Below are 25,181 nucleotides of genomic sequence, written 5' to 3'. Positions count from 1 at the left end.
AATTCAATCTTTGGATCTGTGAAATATGCGACTCGTGCACGGCGCTAATTGCAGCAGATAAATACGCCGTGGAGCCATAATTACGACAGACAGATTACGCGGCGCACTTAATTGTCGACCGTAAGGAGTGTGGCCCGTATCTCTGAGGCTGCGCTCGTGTAATCCTCCCCAAGGAGCTGCTCGATTTTAATTATTCGCCGACTACTGCAGCTTCTGCATATTCATTGGCTCAGCGAGAGAGGGGAGGCGGGTCGGCGTTTTGATTTCCATTATGGCGATTTTAGAGGCTTTTTTTTTTTTTTTTTTTTTGAAAGAAAACTGAAAAACTTTGCTTGCACTGCGGCTGCTGCGATAAGCCCCGTCCGAATGGGTTAAGAAATTGGCCAGCTAAGGAAATGGACTCATAAATCTGCGATGGTTGGGCACAGCTTCCAAGATATTAAGAACTTTGTTTTCCATTTTTACATACATTTTCTTGGATCAAACTAGCCATGAGCTCGATTCAAATGTGGCCTGTCCCGATCTCAGTCGGACATATGTTTATTTACAAATAACTTTTCGGACAGTAAAGTATCCAAAAAAATTTGTATAGAATCTTTTACGGCTTTTCAAAATTTTCGGTAAATTTATCGTGTGAAAAACGTAAAAAAAAAAAAAAAGATAGAACATGGATTACGGTCAAGCTAACGGAAATGGTCAATATCAGTCTATGGAAGGCTACGGTATGTCCGCTCCCGACGGCCAGGCACCAGAAATGGGTCAGGATTTCCTTCAGCCGCGTGGTTATGGCGGTGGACTGCAGTCCTATGACGACTCGAGGAACTGTCAGAGCGGATCGGCTTCCTTTGGAGGTCCCGGCTACCGCAGCCCACTGCGATACACAAAAGTCTTAAGAGAAATGAACTCGCGCAACGGACTCTAGTAGGTGCATCCGATATTTTAGTCCAATCTTAATATGGAATACCCTCTTAACCCCCCGATACAGCTCGCCAACGGATCAGCGCTCGGGCAGAGGAAACGGCGACTATTATAGCTCGTTGCCAGGAATTGGTGGTGCCGAGGGTCAAATGTACGGCCAGTCCCGTCAAGGCGGCAACCCTTATTACTAGTCCCAATATATCTATATTTGAGTGCGCCCCCGTTTGCTGGCTTGGAAAAATGTGTTTCTTATATTTCATCATTTCGGTTACTTATTAAATAAATGCCCAGTTAACACAATGTTTGTCTTAAATTTTATTTCGATGCGCGGTCTGCCTTTTAGCAGGTGCTTACAGATTGTAAGGTTAATCGTATTACTGCCATCCTTCAATTAAAAGGCTACATAAATAATACTTTGATAATAATTTACAATCGGAAACAATCAGGAAGTATGCAAAATAAAACATTAAAAATTTAGTTTGCTTTCTGTGGAAATATGTGAAGTCCTGATTCTTGTTTCATTGGCAAAATTTAGTACGCGTTGCAAATATTTACAATGCAGAGCGTTGCCACGTTCGCAAAAAATCTGCACTGGAATCCGGGGTATAAATGTCCGCAATTTGTGGAAGTGTGCATAGCGTGGATACGCCTGCCCTAAAGAGGCCATTATTAGGCGGAAGATCTACTCTTGAGTCGTACCCCTTTTTCGTTAGGTAATATGCTTTTGAGTTAAGATTATCATTATAGCCGGCTCGAGGTCTGGCCTTTACTAAAATTTCGAAAGTTCGCCAAGCAGCCATAATTATTTATACAGTTGAAGAATTTTCATGATTTATTTCTTGCCCAGTCAAGTTGGCTTTTCTTTAAGTTTAAGGTAAATTGTTTTCCAGCATATGGAAAACAGTTTCAGTATTCATTCAGAGCTTGTAACTCAAATACTATCTTCGATTCGACCTAAAAATTTACTATATTTTGGCATAGGTTATTTTTTCTTAATCCTGGTTCAGTTTAAAATTGTATATAAAATTATGGATTACTTTGAGAATGCACAAATTGGTGGCTATCGAATCAATATGCCATTTCCTCAATTATTTTATCCCGAGGTATGCCGAGTCCCGCATTTTCCACGGATATAATTTTTTGATTCAATTTGCCTATCGCCCCCTAGATGAACGGCACAAACAAGAGCTACGATCAGGCGGGTGCTCCACATTTGAGCGGCCAACAATTCCAAAGCGATTATTACGACAGCGGCTGCAAGCCAGATCTTGGCCATTCGCCTTACGGATGCAATGAGGATTACCCACCCCGGCATTCGGTAACAAATAGCTCGTTCGCCTATCGTAGCATGGACCGTCACAATCGACGAGCCCGGGAAATGTTGGCCCGCAATGGTTTGTAGTAAGTAATCGGATGAATATCATACATATGTCCCATGACCCATATCGACTAAGCTGTGATTCTCCTACCAACAGTACACCCAATGATAGGGGCCATAAGCAGCCCGAATATCCTCAATTTGCGGATGGTATGTGCATGAAATACACAATCTAAGACAGAGATTATAAATATGAAACTATATTTCAGATTCCATTGGACAGTCCGTCACGGTCAACTCATATTGGCAATAATGGTGATGTCTCGATATCCATTCTTTATTATTGGTTATTTTCGTAGTAAAAGTTCGTTTTCGGTCATATAATGAATGCCAGGACGGATGTTTGTCAGTCAATGCTTCCCTAACAGAATAATGTACGAATCCTTGTGAATAGTTCTACATTTGTTTTACGCATTCCACATACTTACGCCAAAATTGTAACAAATTATATACTTCCTACTATCTCTTTACGAGGAATTGTTTTTATTGACCGATTTACCACTGTTTCCACCCGCAGATGTGTGAAATTGGTGGAAGAACGTTGCATAACCTCAGATGGGCTTCGTGTCGAATATGTTACTTGCTTTACGGATAATCCATCAATTCAGAGAATGTGGTTAGCTTATCTTGGTGGGACGGATAGTAACGCCCGGGAACGCTACGAGATAATTTTTTGTTTGCATTAAATAATTTTGCAGGGATAAATGATAAAGCTTGATTTCGGGTTTGGGGCTTGGCTACTGTAGGGTAATTAACGTGTGTTTTATGGGCATTTGCCGCAACATAGAAACACACGAAGTCGGAATTGTATTCGTACCGGCTCCCGCTCCCCCACACTGGCTGCATGCAGACCGAACCCGGGGTGGAGCTCAAGGCGCCCAAACCAAACAGAATGCAATGAAGGATTAAAATAAGAAAGATGTGCAAATAAAATATTTTACAAACCGACAAAGAGGACAACTTTGCAGGCAAGGTGATGGGGGCGGCCGGGACAGGGACTGAGTCTGGGCTATGGTTGGGGCTGGTGCTGCTGACGGTCCGAAATGCGAATGGAACATGTCGATGGGGCCGAGCGACGCCTGTGCAAACAATGGCAGCCGGACTTGGCCTCAGACCCACCAACTCTGACTCTGACTCCGACTTGGGTTCCGTGTGTAGCTAGGCACTACTGCATGGAGCATTGTCAAAATAAATCAATCGGTTTTATGTTGTTTCTGGAATTTTTGTTTGCTGTTTTGTTACTTTGTTGCCGTCGACGTCGTCAGGAAGCGACTGCCAGCGCCGGTGTGGCAAGGGGGTCAATAGATGCAACCGGCTGCCAGCAGCGCCAGCTTGTGGTGGCATAAATCAGTTGGCCGTTGGACGCATTTATGAAAGGATAAACCACACACACACACACACACACACATACACATCCATACACACTTACACCCACACAAAGCGCAGCTCATAAAAATGCATAAGTTGAAAATGTAAATAAAAATACAAATTTGGTGTAGCAAAAACCAGCCCCCGGACTCAATGGATACACTCGCTGATCTGGTTACCCATTTTTGATTTATCTCGAAGGGAATTAAGATGTCTCAAAAGTTACAGCGGCCAATATTAAAACGCCACGCTGCCTGCCATCAGAGCCAGTCAGGAGCAGTCAGGATTGGTAGTCATAATCGTTCACGCTTTCTCCGGCAAAAACTTGGGCTTTTTGGTTGGGTTCAGGTGGATTTGGGGGCGGTATTCAGGAGGCATGACTGCGCAAAGTTTTGGTGCTGCTGCGTTTTCTTTGGGACCGTTCTGCAGGACGTCTAAAGTGATTTCCTTTTAGTATTTTCAAAAACTTTCACCAAAGGTGTTTACCTACCCACACACACACAGACTACACACATGTCCTGCCTGTACAGTTCCATGTCCCATGCAATGGCCTCTGTCTCTAATGAAGCAGATTCCGAAGCGCATTTGTGTCCACAGCCGCAACTCTTTTAATCCCTAATAACTTTTAAGCAAGTGACTTTGCGCACACAAAATGTCCAAATTCATCATCCTCACAGAGAACGTGCAGGGTTTTCCTGGCTAGCCTGGTGGACAGAGGGATTTCAGCTTTCATGTTGAGCCCATGGACTTAGAGCTAAAGTTACTTTACACACACACACACACAAACACACACACACTCTCACATATACGCACTTATACATCATTAGCAAATTAGAAATTTTAAAAGGAAAATAGAAACTATTTCTAGTCCATTTTAAATACAAACATTTGCTTCGATCTTACGTTGAGTTTTAAGCAAAAAAAAAAGATAACATTATTTACTTTTCGCAGAATTAAAGCATACTCGGTAAAAGGTGCGATTCGTGTTTTAGCGATTTAGAAAATTTCACCCGCAACAATTATAATTTGTCGGTCATCGGCCGCCAAATTCAGCATTATTATAATATATATATTTTATTTGTATTGCCAGGAATCAGCCAGCAAAGCAAAGGGAAAACAGGGGCAAGGGTTCATTAAAGGCAAGAAATCCTATCTACTCGACTTCATGAGAATCGCACAGCAAGGCAATATTAAGGACGTCAAGCAAAAGCCAAATTCGCTGGCAGATTCTTGGTAAAACAAATAAGATATATACATAAAAAATAATGTCATAATAGCGGAAAGTAAGTTTGATCTTCGTATATAAGCATACACATATACATTTCCCACGTATTTGAAACAGAAGCTGACATATCGACTATTGGAATGACATAATCGAATTTTGGTCTTACGAAAATGGTTAAACGATAACACTATATTAATCAGCATATTCAAACTATGTTTTAAAAATGAAAAGAAGTCGAAACAAGTGTTGGCAGAAATACCTTCAAATTCTTGGTGCTTGGTCCATCGATTTTTATTTTAACCGCCTAGTTAATTATTTTTAATTAAAATCAATAACTATTACATAGTTGCAAGCACTTAGTTTAGTTTTGGGTATAAAACCAATAAATGCAAACAGTCTAGTTATCCATGCAAACCCAAAAAGGGAACGAGGCTTGTGCTATATTTCTAAAATTCATTTTTGTTCTTACGTTCAGGCTAAAAACAACTTTTTCGGTTTACGAAAAATTCAAATTCATTTTTTTTTAAATTTTCAAAATTATGGAGACCTACGGCATGGCAGCACCCGACAATGACAGTGCGATTGATGTGAGCTCACTTTGAATTTATATTTAATTGTTGTGGATTTTCAGTACTCCGGAATTTCGTGCAGTGTTACCAACAGTATGTCGCCCAGACTGGTTACAGATGTGAGCGACCAGAGGATGGGGATCAGATGAGGTCATACTCTCGCGACTGTGTCAATTACGGTAGTCACGATTGGTATCCCCAAAGGCCTAGGAACTATCACGATGACGATGATTCCAATCCCTATAGAGGCGCTGGCTATCGCTCCCCTATGAGACACGGCATGGAGAATCGACGATACGATTCACGAAATGGATTGTAGTAAGTATAATTGGAAATAATACAAGTGATATAGCATTATAGCTTCTATTTATAGTTCTCCCTCGGAAATGCGCCGGGGTGGTGGTGATAACTACAATTCCCTACCAGGTAATGCAATTATTGCCAATATTGCCATAAATATCTTTATAATATACTCCCGAAGCAGGTGTCGGTAATTATGAGCGCCCCAGTTGGCACCATACTCGCCGAAATCGTTGGTTCTAGATTTTTTTAATTGAGAAATTTTGTAGCAATCGGATTAAAAATCAATCGCTGCCGGGTAAGTTTACCGCTTTTCAAGTGATAACAAATTCTCAATTTTTGCTGAATAGGAGTTGAAAGGTACGAGTATCCGATGTTATACCCACGCACTCCCAAATCGTTGGATCTTGATGTTGATTGTTCTCTTTTTTTTGGCAAATTAAATTCAAGTGTATTTGTAGATGAAAAAATAAATGATCTTATTGAGGTCTAAAACGCTGGTTCGGAAGTTTCCAACCAGGTGTTAACCTAAACCATAGTTCGCTTTAATAATATTTGTGTAGTAATTGATTTACTTGTATGAATTATATCTTGTATAAGAATCCATTTCGGCAACATTGTTCCACCGCAGGGCTGTTCTTGGATCCCCTCTGTGGCCATTTAAATGAACAAATGGCCAGCATAGAAAGCTGAGCGTATTGTAAAGATGAGCTGGACGAGCGCCTCAAGACTAACGACAATAGTTAGATATCCTGTTTAAGGATGCCCGCCCCTTCTCCTCCTCCGCACGCTCATATTTAGCTTGTCGCCCCGTATAGAAAGTGGCGGTGTCATAAATTAAAACTTAAACTTTTGGAAATGTCAAGTATAAAACGGTAAATCTCCGCACATATACCGAGAAGCACTGCTCCAAACGAACACACACACACACACACATACACACCCGTCTGTTGGAAATGAATTGCAGCAACAGGATCGGGCTGGGGTGGGTGTTGCCCGGATGGGACGGACGCCCATTGAATGCGCATGTTTTAGTTTTGGGCGGCTGGCACCAGATACGAGGGGGTAGCTGAAAAACTATACAGGGAACCAAGAAAAAGCACAACAACAAGGCCAGCCAACAGCAGGAGCAGCATGAAGAATATAGGGAAAACTCCACCCGTTTCACATAAATTTGGTAAAGCAAACTTACAGATTATCCGCATTTAGTTGTAAAGGTTCCACAAAATGTGTTGTATATCATTTTGCTGCCGCTGCTGCTGCTGCTGCTGCTGCTGCCGGACTTTTGAAAGATGAAAGTTGGTCCAGGATCGCTTGGTTGCTGTCGATGATTTACATTTGATTTACTTTCACTGCCCTGCCTGACTTTTTGTGCATTCTAATTTTGAAAAAGTTTTGCTCATTTGCAATAAATTCTAATGCTAACGAGTGTGTATATTTCATATGCCCTATGCCCCGCCCCGATATCTAAATTCTCTAATCATCATAAAATCTTGTTATGATTTTCATAACTCGCCCAAAAAAAAAAAAGCTTGACACATTAAGCGCCGGCCGAAATGAAATTTACTATCGAAGTATGAAAGCATTTAAGTAAAATTTATGAAAATTAAAAAGCAAAACAACTTTTTGGTCATTCGAAAAATTTAATTGATCGCATAAATTCTTTGAGTGAGGGCTCCAAAGACAACAACAAAAACAATTTATGTCAATTTGCCATGGCGCAGGGTAGGGGAAGGGGGAGCCGAATGAAGTGTAACCGCGAACATAATCAAATTTCGTTGCCGTCGAGCTTCAGCATAAGTTCTTGCCCCCCCTACACACACACACACACACCACCTGACCCCTGACCAGGTCTTCCTATCGTATTTTGGGGTGCTTTACCATGGTTCTCTAGCCGTGAATATGGGCACTGGTCGCTAAAAATTGCCATCTTAATTTGAAAACAATTTTGTGGCTAGCGTGTTTTCTTTTGCCACATTTTTAAGACATTAACATTCATTTCTCCAGGGAAAGTTTGTATAAAGAAAGGAAATCTGAAAAGTTTATGGCTAAATATTTTTTAAATATAATTAGGGAAGTTAAAAAAAAACACGTTCCAAAAAGTTGAATCGCAGCTCCTAAGTATTTGCAATTCAATAAGTGTGATCTATCGTAAAATGTGATCGCACGTCTGAATTGTCCTAACATAGACAGACAGAGAGAGACAGAGAGAGGCAGAGAGAGACAGAGAGAGAGAGAGAGAGAGAGAGAGTGAGAGAGAGAGAGAGAAAGAGAGATGGAGAGAGAGAGAGAGAGAGAGATAGAGAGAGCCAGGGCATATTACCCTGCCTAGCCTTTTCTATATTTAAATTTTAATCGCTTTTCTAACCATTTTCCGGCCCTGGAAGATATTTAAATATTCTTATACTTTTTTGTTCTTATGCCTTTCGAAATTAGATTGAAGTCAATAGTAAAGTCCATCTCTTGCCCTAATATAGATGCGGTTCGGCCAAAACTCACCATTTTGGACCTCATTTTTATCCAGGGATAGATTTTTTGAAATTGCATTGGAGGTAAAAGCTGATGGGTTGGTATTCGAGGTGAAATTCGTGGTTTGAGCAGTCGGGACATTTTTTGAATTTTCACAGAGAGTTTAGTCTAATATGGAATAAGTACCTCTTTTTACCTATTCACCTTGTGCCTAAGCCACTTGTGATTTATAAAACTTTTCGCATTTCGGCCGCAGTTGCATAAAATCGTTGAATTCGACAAAACGCTGTTTCCAGAAATGTTATAATTTTCGTTTATATGTATGATTTTTTAACCGCACATTTTCTTGCGCACTTTGTTGGTAAATTAAGTTTCGCCGTAGACAATATTTACGGGAAAATGAATTTACTTGCGGCGAGCCGAGAAATTTTGTTGTCTCACGGAATTAAGTGAAGTTTGGCTTTTTATGAAACGATAAATTTGTGTATTTAAAGATTGTGCGGATCGGCCGGCGAGCTAGCCACCAGGCAGGCAGTCAGACTATCTCCCTGGTCTCGAGGCATACCGTGCAGGAAATAGATTAAACTGAGCAACACTTGCGCCATTTGGTTTCCTCTTCCGCAGCCGCTTGTTAAATATTCAGTGTCCCCGCACGGAATCCTCCGGCGAATGCGAGTCACACGCAGCTTGGCAGGCTCACCCCCGCTCAGCTTCGACTGCCCATTTGCCAAGTCCTGACAGCCAACGGCATAAACTTTTTGAATCTTATTTGTAAAAAAAAAATACTACAGAAAACAACTCCCAGTTGTTGTTGTTGTTGTTAAGGTTGCCATTTTCTTGGCCTGGCCAAGCACCGCGTAACAATTTCCGTAACCTCATAGGCCGCGCCACCCCCTGGCCTCACCCTCAACCTCACCATCACCCTCACCCGGAGCTCGACCTTCTCCTTCTGCATTAAATAACTTTCAATTTGAGCCAAGTATTCGCGACTGCCTGCCTGCCTATTAGCCGTGTGCCAGCGGACACTGAAACTGCGCTGCGTAGACCTCTTTCTTTCTCGCTGGGATCGCGGATACCGACCCCGCCTGGTAATACGATTTGCGCTGCAAACATCGACAATTTGTGGACTCGGCTTCCGGTGTGTGTGTGTGTGTGCTTATTAGTTCATTTTGGACTTTGCAAAATGCAAATTACATGCCTGCCACTAGCCATGGCTTTGACCCGCCGCTCCGTCCACTGCCTTAGCTGGCATTTGCCCCAATGGCTATAGACTGGACGAAAACCTGAAATACTTATGCACTGGGTAAACATATATCAGATAAGGTTAGAAGCGTGCATATGCTTTCAGTTACAATTAATAAAGTAATGATATTCTTTAGGTATAATTACTCAAGTAATTGAACTTTTCTGCTATCTTTTCTGAAGTAAAACAAAATTATTTCAGCTCTTTGACAGAATTATATATAATATTCATAAATGTATAGCTTCCGACAGGTTATTATATATAGTTGTCTAGGCATTTAAGCTTTTCCGGCATGTTTACTTAAGTAAATATACATATCATACAATTTTAATCAAGTTATTAATGCTCGTGGCACAATTACTAAAGTATTTAAGTGTTATAAGTTGAATTACTGATTTTAAAATTGATTTCATAAGCAATTTAAATATTATTTTGCCTATTCTACTGTTTTGGTAGAATTACTTGAATAAATATTTAAGTAATTATTAATCATTTCAATTGTAATTACTTAAGTAATTAAACCTTAATTGAAAATCGCACATGTAATTATTAAAAAATCGATATTTTCAATTAATTGAAACTTTTTTTTTTTATTTAGAAATATTTTATGCTGAGTTCTCCATTACTCAGTGTGATCAGATTTATTGTCTTAAAGCTCTATAATTTTCTTCAAGCTTTTTTAAAGGATCTATGTAGCCTCTCTTAGCCAATTGTGCTACCGCAAATAATCGAGCTCTTGTCTCTGCTGTAGCCCGACCCCAAAAGCGTAGCGTTTGCCACCTTAAAAAACTACTTTATTTGTTTTGGGAATTTTGCGAATGAATGCGCATTTCTCTATGCTTTGTGTACGCACACCCAAATGCTGAGCGGCACGAACTGAAGATGAAGTTTATTTTATGGCCAACAGGCAGCCAGCGGCAGAGCTGCAGAAGATCGAGTCCTTTGGCTGGCAGCTGCATCAGCCGTGCAGAGGCGGGCGTTCCACACGTGTGTGTAATCAAATAATTTCCACCGAAAATCGAGAAATTATTACAAGTGAATTTTTACGAATTCATTTTCAGTTTTCACAAAACCCGCCAAGGCATTTCCACAACAACAAAAACAAAATCGTCGTGCAAGTTGTTTGCATTGCATGCAAAGTGGCTGCGTCGAAGGATGTGTGGATTTTCCGGCATTTTGGCGGAGCGCCCTTTTTGTTTATTTCTTTGAGATGCGGACAAACAAATGGTCTGCCATACTTTCTTTCCAGCACTGCTCCTCCGTCGAACTGCCCATCCTTCGTCCTGGGGCACAGTATTTGATTGTGCAAACTAGTCGACTCCATTCGACTTTGTTTGCATGCAGTCGCAGAGTTGCATTCCACAGGAGTGGGCAACGTGCAAGGACACGTGTGTGGAACTGTGCCTGAGCCTGGCCCTGGGAGCTGGGAGCCTTCAGCCCGCCTGCCTACTGCTACTGTTGGTCGGTCGTATCAATTGTGTGTGATGGTCAAAAGTCATTTCAACAGCACTAAATTATTATTATCTTCAAGAAGTTTCACATGCTCGACAATCATCCAAATACTCGGTTCCTACTACCACAAACACTCTGCCCCCCGTATCACCCCTCGCTCTAGCCATTGCAATATCGCAATCCTTTGCAGCACTCATAAAGGATGCGTTGGATTTGTGTAATGGCATGGAATGTTTTGATGTTTGCAAAAAGTTTATAAGTTTGCAAAAAAAGAATAAAAAATTAATTAAATTTTACTCCAACTTAACTTACTCCCCTTACTCTGCCTCTCTATCTCTCTTTATTTCTGTCTCTTATACTTATTTAATTTTTCTCTATCTCTATCTCTCTCTGGCTCTCTCTCTCATACATTTGTTCTTTCAAACTATCTGTCTCTTTCTTTTTCTCATATTTTCTGTCTCTCTCTCTCTCATACTCCCTATCTCTCCTCTCCCTTTTTCATTTTTACACTCATTCTCTCTCCTTCTGTCCTTCACTCCTCCTTCACTCCTCGCTCTCCCTCTCTCTCTTCTTCTCTCATACTCTCTCTCTTTCTTAATCTATCGGTCTCTCTATTTCCATCTCCCTCTATTTCTTTTTCTTTATTGCTTTCTTATTCTTTTTTAATTTCTCTCTCGCCCGCTCTTACTTTATCTTTCTTTTATATGTGTCTCTCTCTCTCTTTTTCTCTCTCTATTATCTCGCTCTCTCTCTCTTTCTAGTTGTCCTCTTCCTGTCTGTCACACATTCTCTCTTTTTTACACACACAAACACACTGTATAGGTTTAGCTCTTTTATATTATTATTTACATTCTATATAATTATAGTGTGATGTAGTTAGTATGTAGATTATTAAAAAGGGAAATTCAAACGTTTAGTGGCAAATTGAACCAATTCGGATTACTTTCATTTATAGAGTTTTGTTGGTAATTGTGCTTAAAACTGTTTTAGTTTTGTTAATTTTGATTGCAAGTTCGTAAATTGCAATTAGAGTGATATTTTGGAGTGGTAGACCGAATCATTTGCATATTTGCAGTTTCAATTTACCAAATGGTAAGCCCCATGCATGTGTACTAAGTGCTTGAAGCTTGGTACTTGGAGCCAATTACAGAAGAAATCGGTTTTGCAGGACCTCCGTTTGGCTGCTTGCCTCATGTTGCACAAAAAGATTTGCCCAAATTGCCGCTGCTGCTGTTGCAAATGCAACACAACAATTTGCAAAATGAAATTGTTTTTGCCTAATGTGGCAAGCAAAAACCCAAATCCAAAATCCAAGTGTCGCCTTTGACGACTTTGCCGCTGCCTTTTTCTTTGCATTGCCTGCGGTTTTCTCCTGCGGCTGCCATTCAATTTCTGTGTTTCCCCTCTACCCCTGTGCCCTGCGCTGCCCGGCGTGCCCGGCTAATTTGTTCTCTAATATCGCTTAGTTGTTATTAGATATTTTTTCACTGCCACTCTCGGGTTGGTTTTTTAGGTAATGGCAGCTGCCGCTAAGTGCCGCTAATTGAAATTTCGTTTGTTGCCAGTTTTAATTGCGGGTTGACTTCTACTGTCTACTGTCTTCTGCTTTTTACCCATTACAGGGTTTAATTTCTGCTAATTTTTTTTTTTCTTGGCGCACACAATTAAAAGCAACTGTGCTCACATTTCAAGGAAAATGTTAAGAGTACAATCTCTCGAAGATAATAATTAGAAGTATTCTAAACAGTTTGTTTCTCAAAGAGTTAAGCTCAACTAATCGGCTTCAATGGAAACCACGATCATAGAGAAATTATTAATATGTGAGTGTTTGTAAATTAGTTTTTTACTCAATCTTAGAGTAGTTTTTCCTAAATTGGCAACTATATTCTTAGGAGTTTAACACAGGCATTTTCTCTGCGCAATAAGTTCAGTTCGATGCTAGAAAGGGGCAGAGGCAGAATAGATGCCTTTTTAAGAGGCCAATCTTTGGGATCAAAAAGTAGCTTTTGTAATATAGTAGTACATCCATTAGGATAAGTGAGAAGTTTTCTTAGTAATTAGACTCGCAGTTGTCTCGCACAGGCTTCAGCCTGAGTCTGAATAAACTAGTTCCGGGCTGTGGCTAATTCCACTAATGAATAAATGAGTAGGAAACTCGGTAATATAAGCAAACTAAACATATGCTAGGCGTGTATGCGTGTATGCGTGTATGTAAAGTGACGGTAAGGATGTGTAAGGTAAAACCGGTTACCTGTATGTCTGCCTATACATACATATATTGTGCATATCCTTTGTCAATATTCATTATAAGAGTGCATACTTTGGGGCGCTCGACTAGCACGCGCCCAGTCATAAAGTTGGGCAAACGTCTCATAAAACGTGACGATAATCATAATTGATGCTCGAGCCCCTGCCAGGTGGGGAGACCGGTGGGCGGACTTGCTTGGAGTTGAATATTGGGGAATTTGAAATTGTAATTTAGTTTGCCAGCTCATCGCACACAGCTCAGCTCAGCTCAGCTCAGTCTCATGCTTAGGCGTCTTTGGTGGTTTTTGCTGTTTTTTTTTGGCCAAATTAAGGGTAAAATTGTTAATTGAAATTTGTGTGTGCTGCGTTCGTGTGTGTGTGTTTGTGTGGGTAGAGATCCCATTTGGCAGCTCAAGCAATGCCACAGCAACTGGTAAATTTATTTGGTGTCCAGTAGCAGCTGCAACATTTCCATTTTAGCCATACCTTCCCAGCCTTCTAATGATAAATCAATGCAACATATGGCAATGTTGACCCAACCTTTGCCTCAATGTTGTAAATTTTAAATCAATGTTGGCCGCCAGGACACGGCACGCAGCTGCATTTTCTTATTTTTTTTTCGTAGTAGTTGATGTTGTTGTTGCTGTTGTTGTTTTTTTAATGTCGAGCGCCTAAACGCACTTCTTTGGGCTCGTAAATCCAGTTGGCATGGCAAGGTTTGGTTGTCGTCGTCTTTGGCCCGAGACTCGGAGACTCCACGCAATCCATTATTGTATTAATTAACAGGAACAGGATCACCAATCAGACGCTTGATTAATGATGTCATTCGCCATCGTAAATCTCGATTTGAACATGTGCAAATTTTCGATGCAAATATATGGAGATGCGCCTCGTTGCGTCGCCCAATCCGAGGCATCCACACGAGTTCCTTGTTGTTATTGTTGTTGTTGTTTGCTGTAGGCGCCTTGGCCTATGCTTTGAGCATAATCATGCATTAGGACAAAACACACACACACACATGCATAGGGTGGGCAGCATCCGGCACTCGCATCCTTCCGCCTGGTGAGGGTATGAAGGGCAGCCACAACCAGCTTGCAGCTTGCCGTGGGTGGCAGATGCTTGCCCAGCCTGCAGCTGAACGGATGCATTACGGGGCGATTGTGTTGCAACAGCCGCCTGTTGATTCCCCAAAATGTAGCATTGTTGCAGCCTAATTAAAGCTCCCGTTCGAGTGCATTCACTGCTGGGATGATATAATTTATCCCAAGCTTACAATGTAAATTGTATTGTTGCTCATAGGGCGTTTGAAAGTGTGCCTACATTTAAGGGATTGAAGATGTTTAAAGCAACAGTAAATAGATCCACAAAGGCATTCGCTAGCTGGGAGATGAATGAAATTTAATCGATAACTAAATGTTGCTTAGCAGAAAAACATTTTTTTTTTTCCAAATTAAAAAGGTGTTGGATGTGCCCATGACCAGGAATGAAACTTAGACTTAGAATAAAACTTAGACTTAAAAAAACTACTGAAAACTTAAACCATAACAAAATAAATCTAAGCCACTTTTATTTAAATAATAACTAACAAATAACAAGGACCAGAAGCCAAAATGTGAGTAGCCTATACGTAAGCATCAACTGGTTGAGAATTGCAAGTGTTTAGCTAACAAAAATCAGCATAGCAAGCAAAACCAAAGTATTTTAAAAGTATTTAAGATTTTGTTTTTTGCCTAAGCAAAAGCAATACGTTCTTTTGCTTAATCTCACACCCAATTTTATTTTATATGTGTTATTATATCTGAGCTAACAAAAAGTATTGAAAGTATTTTTGAATCAATTCGTTGAAATATAAAATTTTTAAATTGACAAATCCACTAACTACTCACTAAATATTCAGATTTACTAGGAAGTTAAACTTGCTATATTTATCTATAGATTTGCATCAGCTAAATGAAGTCATTTTTGCCATAGTTCTGCTGAAATACACTAGGAAAAAAGGGGTAGCTTTATATGGGCATCTGGCCGTAATTGCCATTTTGTGCAAGGGACAATGAAAATGTTGAGTTATTTCGAAATTGGTTGATCATAAATTTACGTTAATTGCGAACAGAGCGGAGTACTCGAATACGAATAATGTGGAATTCTGATTTGGCGCATTTTGACTAATAAAGCAAAATGACTGCAGTAACCACGATTTGGGCTGTGGCTGGTGTGAGAGGCGGTTATTTTGGGGGTAGATTTGAATTGGATACCGCAGGTACTTCTAATCTTGTTTGGCCGCGATTATAAATTGTTGCGTACTTCATTTTGGCCAGAATAATAACATGAGTAATTAATTTAATGTGCCAGCGGCAGGACATTGCAGCGGGGTGAGTGCTTGGAAAGGGGCTTGAGCTGGGCCTGGGCAATACAAATGAACTAATGTTTATTGCAATTGTCGCGTAAATAACAATGGCAATGGCCAAATATCTATGCAGCCACATTGCGGGGCAGCAGCTGCAACTGGCCCAAAATCTGGACCGATGCAATGCAAATGGCTAAAATTATTTCTGACCGCGGCTCCAATTTGCAATGGAATGCGCAAAACATTCATATATTTAATTCAGGCACCACTGTAACCACAGCGGTGCCCTCTTGTTGTTGTTGTTGTTGTTGTTGTACCTGTGGACTAAACATTGAAATCGTGTCCGCCAAAGGCTGCACCTACTGGTGTGTTGGCCATCACTAGCTTTTGGCCATTAATTTTATTATTTTTATTGTGCGCTTCGGAACGAATTTCCTTTGAAATAAATTCATCCTTAGTTTATGGCGCGTGAATAAATGGATGAGTGCAGCAAAACATTCATTTAACCATTTGATTGTCGCATCGTTGCAGCTAAATAATATACAAGTACATGGCTACAGATAAATAGAATACATCCCAAAACAATTCAATGACTAACAACATTTATTTCATTTTTCGCATACCATTTGCCAGCTAAATAATTGTCGCCAATTTGGTTACCGCGACTAGCCAAAATGGCGGCCAGCGAAATGAGTTAATTACGAATGTTAATTTATATTCATTTGATAAACGAATATACATCTCTAATACTATGTATTTCAAATGGAAATTTATGGCCACAAGAGATTTAGCCAATCAATTGCTTTTGGCAAGCATTCGCGCAGTCTTGCCATGAACAAGAAGAATCGTTCAAATAAACTAATTTATACTAACCAAATGTAAAAAAAAAAACTTTTTATAATTTTCTCGAACTTTTTTACGAAAATATAGCTTAAGATCTTAGGCAGAATCAAATAATCAGAGCTTTTCAGAAAAGAGCAAATAACTTGTGTGAATTTTAACATAAAATTAAAATTGTTCTTTGTCGATCTGGCAACGCTTTTTCGTGAAGTTGGCTGTGATTACGTGTTTTAATTACTTTTTAGGTTAACAAATTGAATGAAATTCAATATATCGTTAGTTTTCAATACTCCGAAATGTATGCAATGATATTTATAAGATATATCTAAGCTATTAGATAAAAGCTACAGATTTGCCACCGATATTCTTACTTATCAATTATCAATTTCGGTTAGATATTGCCTTGAGGATGAGTAGCGCGCATTTAATGCCAGTTTTATGAGACAAATAACTTAAAGCAAGTGCTGTCTTTCAGGTTAATTTACTGGCCAATGTTCGGGCAGCTGTGAATAGACTTGTGTACATGGGTGAATGGTTGGGCTGGGCTTTGAGGGTCCGTCTGGGGTTTTGTTTATGCTGCCGTATAATGTCCTTTTGGTCCTTTTTCGAAGTAACAAATTGCGTCTGCAAATGTGACTCACTTTACCATGCCACATCTCCACATCTCCACATCTCGACTTCTCCATTTCTCGACATCTCCTCTTTATGGCGCACTTGCCGCTGTCGCTCGTTTACCGCATCGTAATGTCACTTCAACAAATCACACCAACTTGCCCCATAAATTCTTCTGTTAATTCCAATTAGGCAGCATGGCGCTCAGCTGTCTCTAGCCAGTGTTGGACAAAACGAAAAACGAAAGTTGATAATTGATTTTCCATGAAGAAGCATTTGCCAGGCATTTAAGCGTATGCTATTGCTATTGGTTTTATATGCATGTCGGGATAAGATACAATACGTAAGAGTATCAAAATTCCTTGCCTATTTCTAAGGAAGTTTTAATTAAAGGCTCATCTAATTTGACCCCAGCTGCAATAAGCTTTATCAGTTTTCTATTATTTTTAGCCAAATATTAAATTTGTATATGATTGATTGGAATACGTAAATATTTATATGATTGGGGTTCTCTTAGTCCATATAGAATTTCGGCAACACTTTCATGTAAGAATTGAATTGGTTAGTTTGAAAACATTTCGAAAGCCTTGAAATATATGGTGTAAGCCAGAAAAGGGAGATTTCCCTGTATACTTTTTTGCTGCTTCGAATTCAGTTCTTAAATACGCGACCTTATGGACAATCCACCGTGTGCAGTCCATAAAATGATTTGTGTATAGCATAAAAAAGCACGCATATAAAATGGCAACAGCTATTTAAGCCAAGGCAATGCAGCTGGTGGACCAACTGGTGGCGATGTTGGACCAGGAAAGGTGACCGGATCGGGAAGCCGGCGCAGGCGGATGGTTGGGCGAACGCGTTCGCCACTTTAGGGCGACAATTTATGGGTGCTTTTTTCAGGTGCAGGTATGCGCTTTTCCGGCCAAGCACTTAATTGATGTTGTGTCGCGTAAATTATAAACAAAACAAAAATTAAAGTGGACTCCACGCTGAGGCTTCGCTTGGCCGTAGAGCTTGAGCCTCAGCTCGGCGCTGGCATCGCTTCGCTTGGCTCGACTCGGCTCGGAAACGCTGGCGGATGCGGAAATGCTTTCATCGCAAGTGGTGTCGTCGCTCATAAAAAGCGGACACCCACCCACCCACACACATACACACACATACACACTCGGATATGGCCGTGGTCAAGAGGCTAAGCAGGCTGCCGCTGCGCGTCTGTGAGTGAGGTCAAGCGTGAAAGTGCCGCTCCTTGTAGCCGGATGTACTCCTGACCTGCCTGCTCTCCACTCCTCTTCAGCTCATGCCGCAGCGGTTTGCGCATAAATTTAGCTTTTTGCATCGCAAAGTGTCCTCCAAATGGTCACCCATGCACGCATGGGTTGGATGTTGGTTCCATGTGTGCGGAATTTTCTTATAATACGATTTTATATGGCGGCCTTATGGAGCGAAACCCTTCTATGATTTTGCCTGTCCTGTGTTATTAGTTAGCTAAACTGATCTGTCAAACATTTTAATTATATATTTTATAATTTTAGGTACATGTCTTGACAGGCCAGTTAATTTATCCGAGCATCTCCTGAAAGCTTCTATAAGTTGGAAAGTAGCGGGCGTTGGGCGGAACTAATCACTTAATGGCTCAGTTAATTTTCTCAAAAACAACAACATAAGCTTAGACAACATTACTTAACAAGGCTGGAAAGCGGGTTCGAATCGTGCCCTTAGGGCAAACCAATGATAAATTCGAACCTGAGCTCATGATGGGGGGAAACTAGATTCACGAATCGAACATCAGGGCAGGGAATATGTTGAAATCTTGAACCTAATTAGTGACACATCATTTTTAGAGCTGATCCTAAATAGAAACTATACTACAATTACTGAAAAACAGGTAAATAAAGTAACCATTGAGGCCTTATATAGAGTGTTTAAGCATATGATTGGTTTAAGCATACGATTCTTGGTAAAGGAACAATTTAAAATTTCCATTTGAGTGAATTTATCATACATTTTTGCAAGCCAATTGACTTTGTATCGCTATCGAACACGTTTTGCAAAGTGAGATTAAATTTAAGAGGCGACGAGTTAAAACTTGAAATCAAAAATTATATGCAATACGAGAGACAATTGCCAGTTGGGCACATAAAACAAAACAATGTCACAAAGGAGCCGGCTAGACAGACAGCCTGACAGAATGGGCCTCAGCAAGGGGCAAGATTGGTGGGTCCGGGGGGGGGAGGGGGGGAGCATGTGGAGTGTGTGGGGATAACAGGCAGAACCGCAGGACAAATGCCACAGCAAGTGCTACTCAAATCTGTGCGTCTGCACGCATTACAAACGAATTACGAAACTCGCTGGGCAATTGCAGTTCATTGTTATTTAATATGTCGTCGTTGAGGTCGACAACGAGCACGGCTGGAAATTATACTTTATGGAGACTCAGCAGCAGCAGCAGCAGCAGCAGCAGTTGGTACAAACAATCCAGGACGCAGACGGCATGACACTGATTGCGATATAAACGATTGTCAACGTAAACGTATCCAAGTGGATTATTGCCTCATGCCAATTATCATATCAACGATACACAGTCCGGGCAGGACATGCACGGGAAATGGCCGCAATCGACACTGGACACTGGACGCAGACCCGGGCGCTGGGCTGACAAGTGGCGGAGGCAGCTGCACTGCCAATTGCCAATGACCGTGCCGCCCACAATTCAAGCCCAACTGCTCCACAGCCCCGCCCACGCACTTGACGAGGCGTTGATGCTGTGTCGTTGCCTGCGCATCCACGCAACCCCATTCCCAGCCCGTCCACATCGCCCTTGTCGCCCTTGTCTGCTGGCCATGTCAGGTGCGGCCCAAATTGCATGTACAATTTTAAATGGATTTTGATTGTTTATGACAATTCGACGAGCTGACTGGCCAGCCCGCTGCTGGCCACTGATAATGCGCCATTTAAATAATAACACCAAAGCTCTGGTCCATCTATCCAGCCGTCCCAGCTGTCCCAGCTGCCCATCTTTGGCTGATTCGAGCAGCTCTCTCATTGGATGTTGCATCAATGCAATTTGTGAATTTTAAGCCTACGACATTTGCATAATGAACAGTGTGTCACAGTTTTTGGTATTTTTAATCGGTATTTATTGGTATTTTTCAGTTCAACTTGGGTGTGGACATTTCAAATATCTAAACACAATGAAAATAGCTGAGTTGGACGCGCACAGGATTAATCCAAGAGAGCGATTAAAATGTATAATGGAAAATTGTGAAATTAAAAGAATGAGCTGTTGCTTAAATGGGGGTAGGAAATTTCGACCTATGTCTATATAAGATATTTGAGGGTTATTATATGATCCTCACCACAGGGAGATTGGTCTACACCGGGATCAAGGAATGTAACAAAACTAACTGTGACTCATCTGAGTTTATATCCTCCGTGTTACGGCTTACGAATACTTTTCATGGGACTTGGTGATCCTTTGAATTCTGAACTCTCAAAGTATGCCCGTAAACTGTTTTAATTTGTCTTCCCTTATCACACAAAAGTAAAAGTGATCTTTCCAATGCGAATAGACATTGGGTGGAAATAGTTTGCCTTCGTTAGGGCGAATACTGTGAAAAAATTTCGAGTCCATATTTCCGCATTAAACTCTACAAAAACGAGAAAATTGCGCCTAGAGGGAATATATTAACAAAGCTCCATTTTCTGCAGCAGGAAGTTCGATTGGCTATCATTCTCCTACTCGGATATTTGCACGAAAACCATTTTGGAGTTTTCTAAAAAAAAACACGAATGAAGATATTCTTTAATGAATAGAATATCCTCCACACTTCCGTTGTAGATACTTAGGATCGTCATCAACAGTCGCATTAATTGTTTATTTTATGACAAATTATTAAATATTATGAAAACGATTTGGCTCTAAGGAGCATAAAAAAAAAAATTAAAAACGCCATATAAAAATTTAAAAAATATAAAAAAATACACTTAAGCTGCACACTTGGGAAGGTGCACGATCAATATTTTATTTTAACTGGCAATTGGGTTCCGTATCCGGCTTCTCCTGTTTCATTTCAAGCAGCTTGCGCTGATTCTCCTTGAACTGTTCAATGGGATCCTCGAATTGGCGATAGTAGTGCAGAACCTCTCGTACATCGTCCATCTTGTGCTCGGCAATGAGTCCGAGAAAGGCGGCCAGATCGAAGAGCTGGACATCGTCATCGTTGCCGACCCAGCGAGAAATGGCAAAAATGTTGTCCGGATGCAGTGGAACGGCGCGACGATCCCAATCGACGACAATCACACGACGTAGATTCCGATTGAGACGGTTTAGGTTCTTGATATGATGCCCATCGAGCAGCTGGGTGGCACCACGCACCAGGCGATACCGTATATATCCGTTTGGATCGAGAGCATCCAGAATGGGAAACGCAGTCATGCCCTGCTCGGCGGTATAGACAATTATCTCAAAGTGATTGGTGACCTGGCGCAGAAAGTGATCGACACCGGGTCGTTTTTTAAAGCGCCAGCCTGTCTGGTATGTCCAGTCCGGATGTACCAGCACGTCGCGCATCTCCAAGACCAGCGTGTAGCGTGGCTGTATGTACGGATGCTGCACTACGTCCGGCAGCAGCTTGGTGGATAGCGGCTCCTGAAGCATCTTCTGGTAGTAATGCAGCGATCGCCACATACGCTGCACGTATTGCTGGATCAGTGGCATCGTGCTCAGCTCGTCCTCGATACTGCGTCCGAACTGATCCTGCTCGGGCCTGCCCAGCTCATAGACGGCCCACAGCACTGTGCCAAAGAGGCTGCCCAGGATAATGGTGTAGCCGAAGCGCCATTTCCAGCGTGGCCTGGACGGCTTTGGTGGTTTGCGCTTTAGCGGAGCATCGTCTTCTTTACAACATTCGTCACCAATCGTCCGTTGACTGATCTTCTGAATGATATTGGAGGCGATCTTTTGCTTGTTTTTCAATATGGATCTTGAGTGGTTGCAGCTTATAAACCTCTTGCCTGGCCAGGGGCAACAGATCTTCGTCCCAACATGTTGCTGGATCAGTCGCAGCCATGCTGCACAGTTAATCATACCCGATTCAAAATAACCAAAATTTTAAACAATTGTGAATGTGTTAACATATTTATCAGGGTTTTATGTTAATCTGACACACGAAACTATTCAAATTCTCGTCGGCCACAAATGTGTCAAAAATAATTAACATTAATTATTAGAATCAGAGAGTATATTTTCCACCAGTTAATCATTGGTTATTGCTATACAAATTTTATATTTTGATATTTATCGAAAGGTGGCTAACCGAGATTTGAACCAAACTCTAAATTCACAGCTTCTCGAACCTAAAAAGCCTTGGTGAGATATTTGTTATATTTTTCGAGTCATCTCTTTATGTTTCAGGTTTTGGGAGTCTTTCCATGAAATCGATTTATATATATTACAATAAAACTAATAGCTGGCACAGAATCTGCAAACATGTTTTTCGATATTTTGCCAACAACTACCGAATCAGACGCAGTTGAGAAACCACAAGTCGGATTCGCAAGGGCACGCTGCAGGTTCGTGCCCGCGGAGTATCGTAATACACAGAGCCGCTGGCTGAGCCGCTTGCGACCGCGGCAATCCAGCAGCTCGGTTCAAATTCAGTGCTGCGAGGGGTCAACCAGCAAGGTGAAGTGGCAGACACTGGAGCACAATGGGCCACTGTTTCCAGGCGCCTATGAGAGACTGCCGGAGAATGTGCACTTCCTTTACGATAACTGCCCCATTGAGCTGACGGAGCAGGCCGAGGAGGTGGCCACATTCTATGCCAAGGTGTTGGGCACCCCGTTCGTGGAGCTTTCCGAGTTCAATGAGAATTTTTTCAAAGACTTTCGCAGCTGTTTAAGCGTTGAGCAGCGCCTTCACTTCACCAGCTTTGATCTGTGCAATTTCCAGAAAATACATCAGTATCTGGAGGAACAGCAAGAGGCCAGATCGCAGCAGGAACTCGAAGAAGACGAACGTTATGGCTATTGCTATATTGATGGAGAGCGTCATCGGATCAACCAATTTCGTATCAAGCCGCCGGGTCTGTGCTGTCCGCGTAAAGGCTACAGCCTGACCATGGGCATGATCCGACCACGAGTCCTGCCTGAAGATATTATGATTAATTGTGATGAATACGCGGAGCCGCCAGCGCCGCCACCCGGACACCGCTGGCGTCAGGTGGTGCACGATCGCAGTGTCAGCTGGTTGTACTCCTGGCATGATCTCGTCTCGGGCAACACATATTACGTGCGTGCCCGTATCGATCAATCGAAAAGATACCGTTTGCCTCTTCGAAATCAGCTAGAAACGGCGCGCCGACTACAGCAGCATCTGCCCAGCATTCGCCGCGAGTACCGTCAGCTTTGGTCTTCGGATCAGTGGCTGGTGCGGCAGCGCAGTGTGGCCCTCTACTGCATCGACCAGCTGGCCATGACCTGCGAGGACCCAGAGCAGCCGGATAAGGTCACATTATGCGACCTACGCGTTGAGAACCTGCAGTTGCATCCGCGTCTGGCTGGAAAAAAGAATGTGGTACGATTGCAGGCCAGGAAGTCGAACCGTCAACGTGTGTATAGGAGCGTGTGCGTCCAGCCCGAGGTCTTCTACAATCTGAGGGTCTTTGTCAGCGGCAAAGAGCCGAATGATTTGGTACTCGAGGAGCTCACAACTCAGCTGCTGAATGAGCATCTCGAATACCTGATGGACGGCCTAACCTCGCACATATTTTGCATTTGTAATGCCTCCCAGTTGCTGGAGCAGCGCTTGAAAGAGGTTCCACGTAAAGCCTCGCTCACTGTGCAGCTGCTAGCCTACAATCAGGCACTCAAAGAGGTTCACAGCTTTTGCAGTAATCGCCAGCGGAATGTTGCCCCGCTGCCCGCCCCGAAGAGCTTCAGGTTAACTCGCCGGAACAGCACCGAGGAGCAGCGCCTACTCAAGTCAATCAGCCTGCACACCAAGCCACTCGTTGAGGCTACGCTCATCTATTTGGATCCACGAATAACCATTTCTTGGTGCCTGCGTTGCAAAATCCCCATATCTGCCATCTACATGAGCTCGGCGATACGCAAGAAACTCATCTGGGCCACGAAATGTACCACCAAACACTTTAGTTTTTGAATCGATTCAAATTACGTTTATATTTGATATTTATATACAATTAAGGCTAGCTTTTCACTTTGCGTTCAAAGTGTTGCTAACTAATTAAATAAATGAAATTGATAAACTAATGATCGATGGACTTATTTCGGTGGGGGTACGCGAAATATTATTGGAAACCCGTAGCTCCTTCATTTATGCCATTTATAACAAAACTAAACTGTCAACGGGTTTTTTGTTAAGATATTTCAAGAACTTTTTGGTTCTGCCTTCTTCGTTTGGCAATATATCTTAAACAAAAAATGGGTACTAATTTGATCACTTGTTATTTTCTATAAAAATTGAAGCTCTTTTCGGCCTTTGTCTTATTAATCATTTAAAGAATATTCCATCCGTGTACAAATTCTACGCGCAAGTTGTCAACACATGCAGTGGCAAGGTGCCGCTTGAATTGAAGTCGATTCACACCCCTCCGAAAAAAAACCAACTCCTCACGTACTTCAGTTGCCATCGCTTTGGTCTCAGGGGCGTCGCATGTAAATCTACTTTATAGGTCGTTGTTGCCCTGCAGGTCGAAGGTTATGCAAGCAGCGAGAATTGCGTGAGCCCAGCACCTAAATCGCTGATGAAAGCCACCAGCGAAATGGCAATGAGATGGAGGCTGCGTCAGGTTGGGGCAGCCACATGTGGCAGCATATTGGGAGGCAGCAGAAAGCGCGTTGCGATATTAATTATTAACGAAACCTGCAAAAAAGCTTGACTGTGCTGGGAGCTGTTTTACATTTGTGTTAACCAGGCGTGACATTTTACCCGCCACTTGATGGAAGCTCAAGGAAGGCGGCTTTTCATTACCCAATCCCCAGCAGGCCAGGTGAGTGAGGCGCGGCAGGAAAAATTGTGCGTTGCAGAAAAACTAATTTTGATTTTAATTAAATATTTATGAGTGAGAACGGAGCCAGAACTTGAACTAATCCCGCCAAGCGCTGTCCATTAAGCACTGCACCAGGCGTGCTCAGCTTGGAGCGGGCCAGAAATCCACTAATAAAATAACCAAATAGCTGGCAAATAACTTCTA

General features: G+C 41.9%; 5 protein-coding genes and 1 long non-coding RNA gene across 11 annotated transcripts; 4 read left to right on the top strand and 2 right to left on the bottom strand.

The window, feature by feature from the left end:
- Positions 1 to 551: 551 nt before the first annotated feature.
- Positions 552 to 1,218, top strand: LOC6628741 (uncharacterized). Its single transcript, XM_002051521.4, has 2 exons — positions 552 to 921; positions 986 to 1,218. The coding sequence occupies exons 1-2, from the start codon at positions 668 to 670 to the stop codon at positions 1,107 to 1,109; spliced, it is 378 nt and encodes a 125-aa protein (XP_002051557.1). The 5' UTR covers positions 552 to 667; the 3' UTR covers positions 1,110 to 1,218.
- A 616-nt stretch (positions 1,219 to 1,834) lies between these two features.
- Positions 1,835 to 3,001, top strand: LOC6628742 (uncharacterized). 2 transcript variants are annotated; one of them, XR_001450141.3, is made up of 5 exons: positions 1,835 to 2,021; positions 2,087 to 2,319; positions 2,394 to 2,446; positions 2,506 to 2,670; positions 2,814 to 3,001. XR_001450141.3 is itself a non-coding variant. In XM_002051522.4 (4 exons), exons 1-4 carry the CDS (start codon positions 1,947 to 1,949, stop codon positions 2,547 to 2,549), a joined length of 405 nt encoding a protein of 134 aa, XP_002051558.3. In that variant the 5' UTR covers positions 1,835 to 1,946; the 3' UTR covers positions 2,550 to 2,766. The 2 variants fall into 2 exon arrangements, 1 of the variants encoding a protein (XP_002051558.3); XM_002051522.4 differs by lacking the exon at positions 2,814 to 3,001 and having other exon boundaries at positions 2,506 to 2,766.
- An 833-nt stretch (positions 3,002 to 3,834) lies between these two features.
- Positions 3,835 to 4,617, bottom strand: LOC116651407 (uncharacterized). The gene is made up of 2 exons (XR_004304409.2): positions 4,155 to 4,617; positions 3,835 to 4,098 (listed from the first exon to the last, which is right to left on the bottom strand). It is a non-coding gene; the product is annotated as an uncharacterized lncRNA (long non-coding RNA).
- A 701-nt stretch (positions 4,618 to 5,318) lies between these two features.
- On the top strand, positions 5,319 to 6,291 carry LOC6628743 (uncharacterized). 4 transcript variants are annotated; one of them, XM_015172732.3, is made up of 5 exons: positions 5,319 to 5,476; positions 5,541 to 5,776; positions 5,832 to 5,884; positions 5,940 to 6,056; positions 6,109 to 6,291. In XM_015172732.3, exons 1-4 carry the CDS (start codon positions 5,429 to 5,431, stop codon positions 5,999 to 6,001), a joined length of 399 nt encoding a protein of 132 aa, XP_015028218.1. In that variant the 5' UTR covers positions 5,319 to 5,428; the 3' UTR covers positions 6,002 to 6,056; positions 6,109 to 6,291. The 4 variants fall into 4 exon arrangements, with proteins under 4 accessions (XP_015028218.1, XP_015028217.1, XP_002051559.2 ...); XM_015172731.3 differs by having other exon boundaries at positions 5,336 to 5,465; positions 5,521 to 5,776; XM_002051523.4 differs by having other exon boundaries at positions 5,339 to 5,465; positions 5,521 to 5,776; positions 5,943 to 6,056.
- Positions 6,292 to 20,821: 14,530 nt separating this feature from the next.
- ttm3 (tiny tim 3) lies at positions 20,822 to 22,060 on the bottom strand. Its single transcript, XM_002051525.4, has one exon. The coding sequence runs from the start codon at positions 22,049 to 22,051 to the stop codon at positions 20,987 to 20,989; it is 1,065 nt and encodes a 354-aa protein (XP_002051561.1). The 5' UTR covers positions 22,052 to 22,060; the 3' UTR covers positions 20,822 to 20,986.
- Positions 22,061 to 22,117: 57 nt separating this feature from the next.
- On the top strand, positions 22,118 to 24,198 carry LOC6628746 (DNA topoisomerase 1). Of its 2 annotated transcripts, none has more exons than XM_032437741.2 (2): positions 22,118 to 22,229; positions 22,379 to 24,198. In XM_032437741.2, exon 2 carries the CDS (start codon positions 22,454 to 22,456, stop codon positions 24,125 to 24,127), a length of 1,674 nt encoding a protein of 557 aa, XP_032293632.1. In that variant the 5' UTR covers positions 22,118 to 22,229; positions 22,379 to 22,453; the 3' UTR covers positions 24,128 to 24,198. The 2 variants fall into 2 exon arrangements, with proteins under 2 accessions (XP_032293632.1, XP_032293631.1); XM_032437740.2 differs by having other exon boundaries at positions 22,141 to 22,271.
- The last annotated feature ends 983 nt before the right edge of the window (positions 24,199 to 25,181 follow it).

Source organism: Drosophila virilis, chromosome 4 (assembly GCF_030788295.1).
Source record: "Drosophila virilis strain 15010-1051.87 chromosome 4, Dvir_AGI_RSII-ME, whole genome shotgun sequence".
Lineage (NCBI taxonomy): Eukaryota > Metazoa > Arthropoda > Insecta > Diptera > Drosophilidae > Drosophila > Drosophila virilis.
Note: the sequence above shows the minus strand (reverse complement) of the source record. Positions and strands in the feature narration are given on the sequence as shown.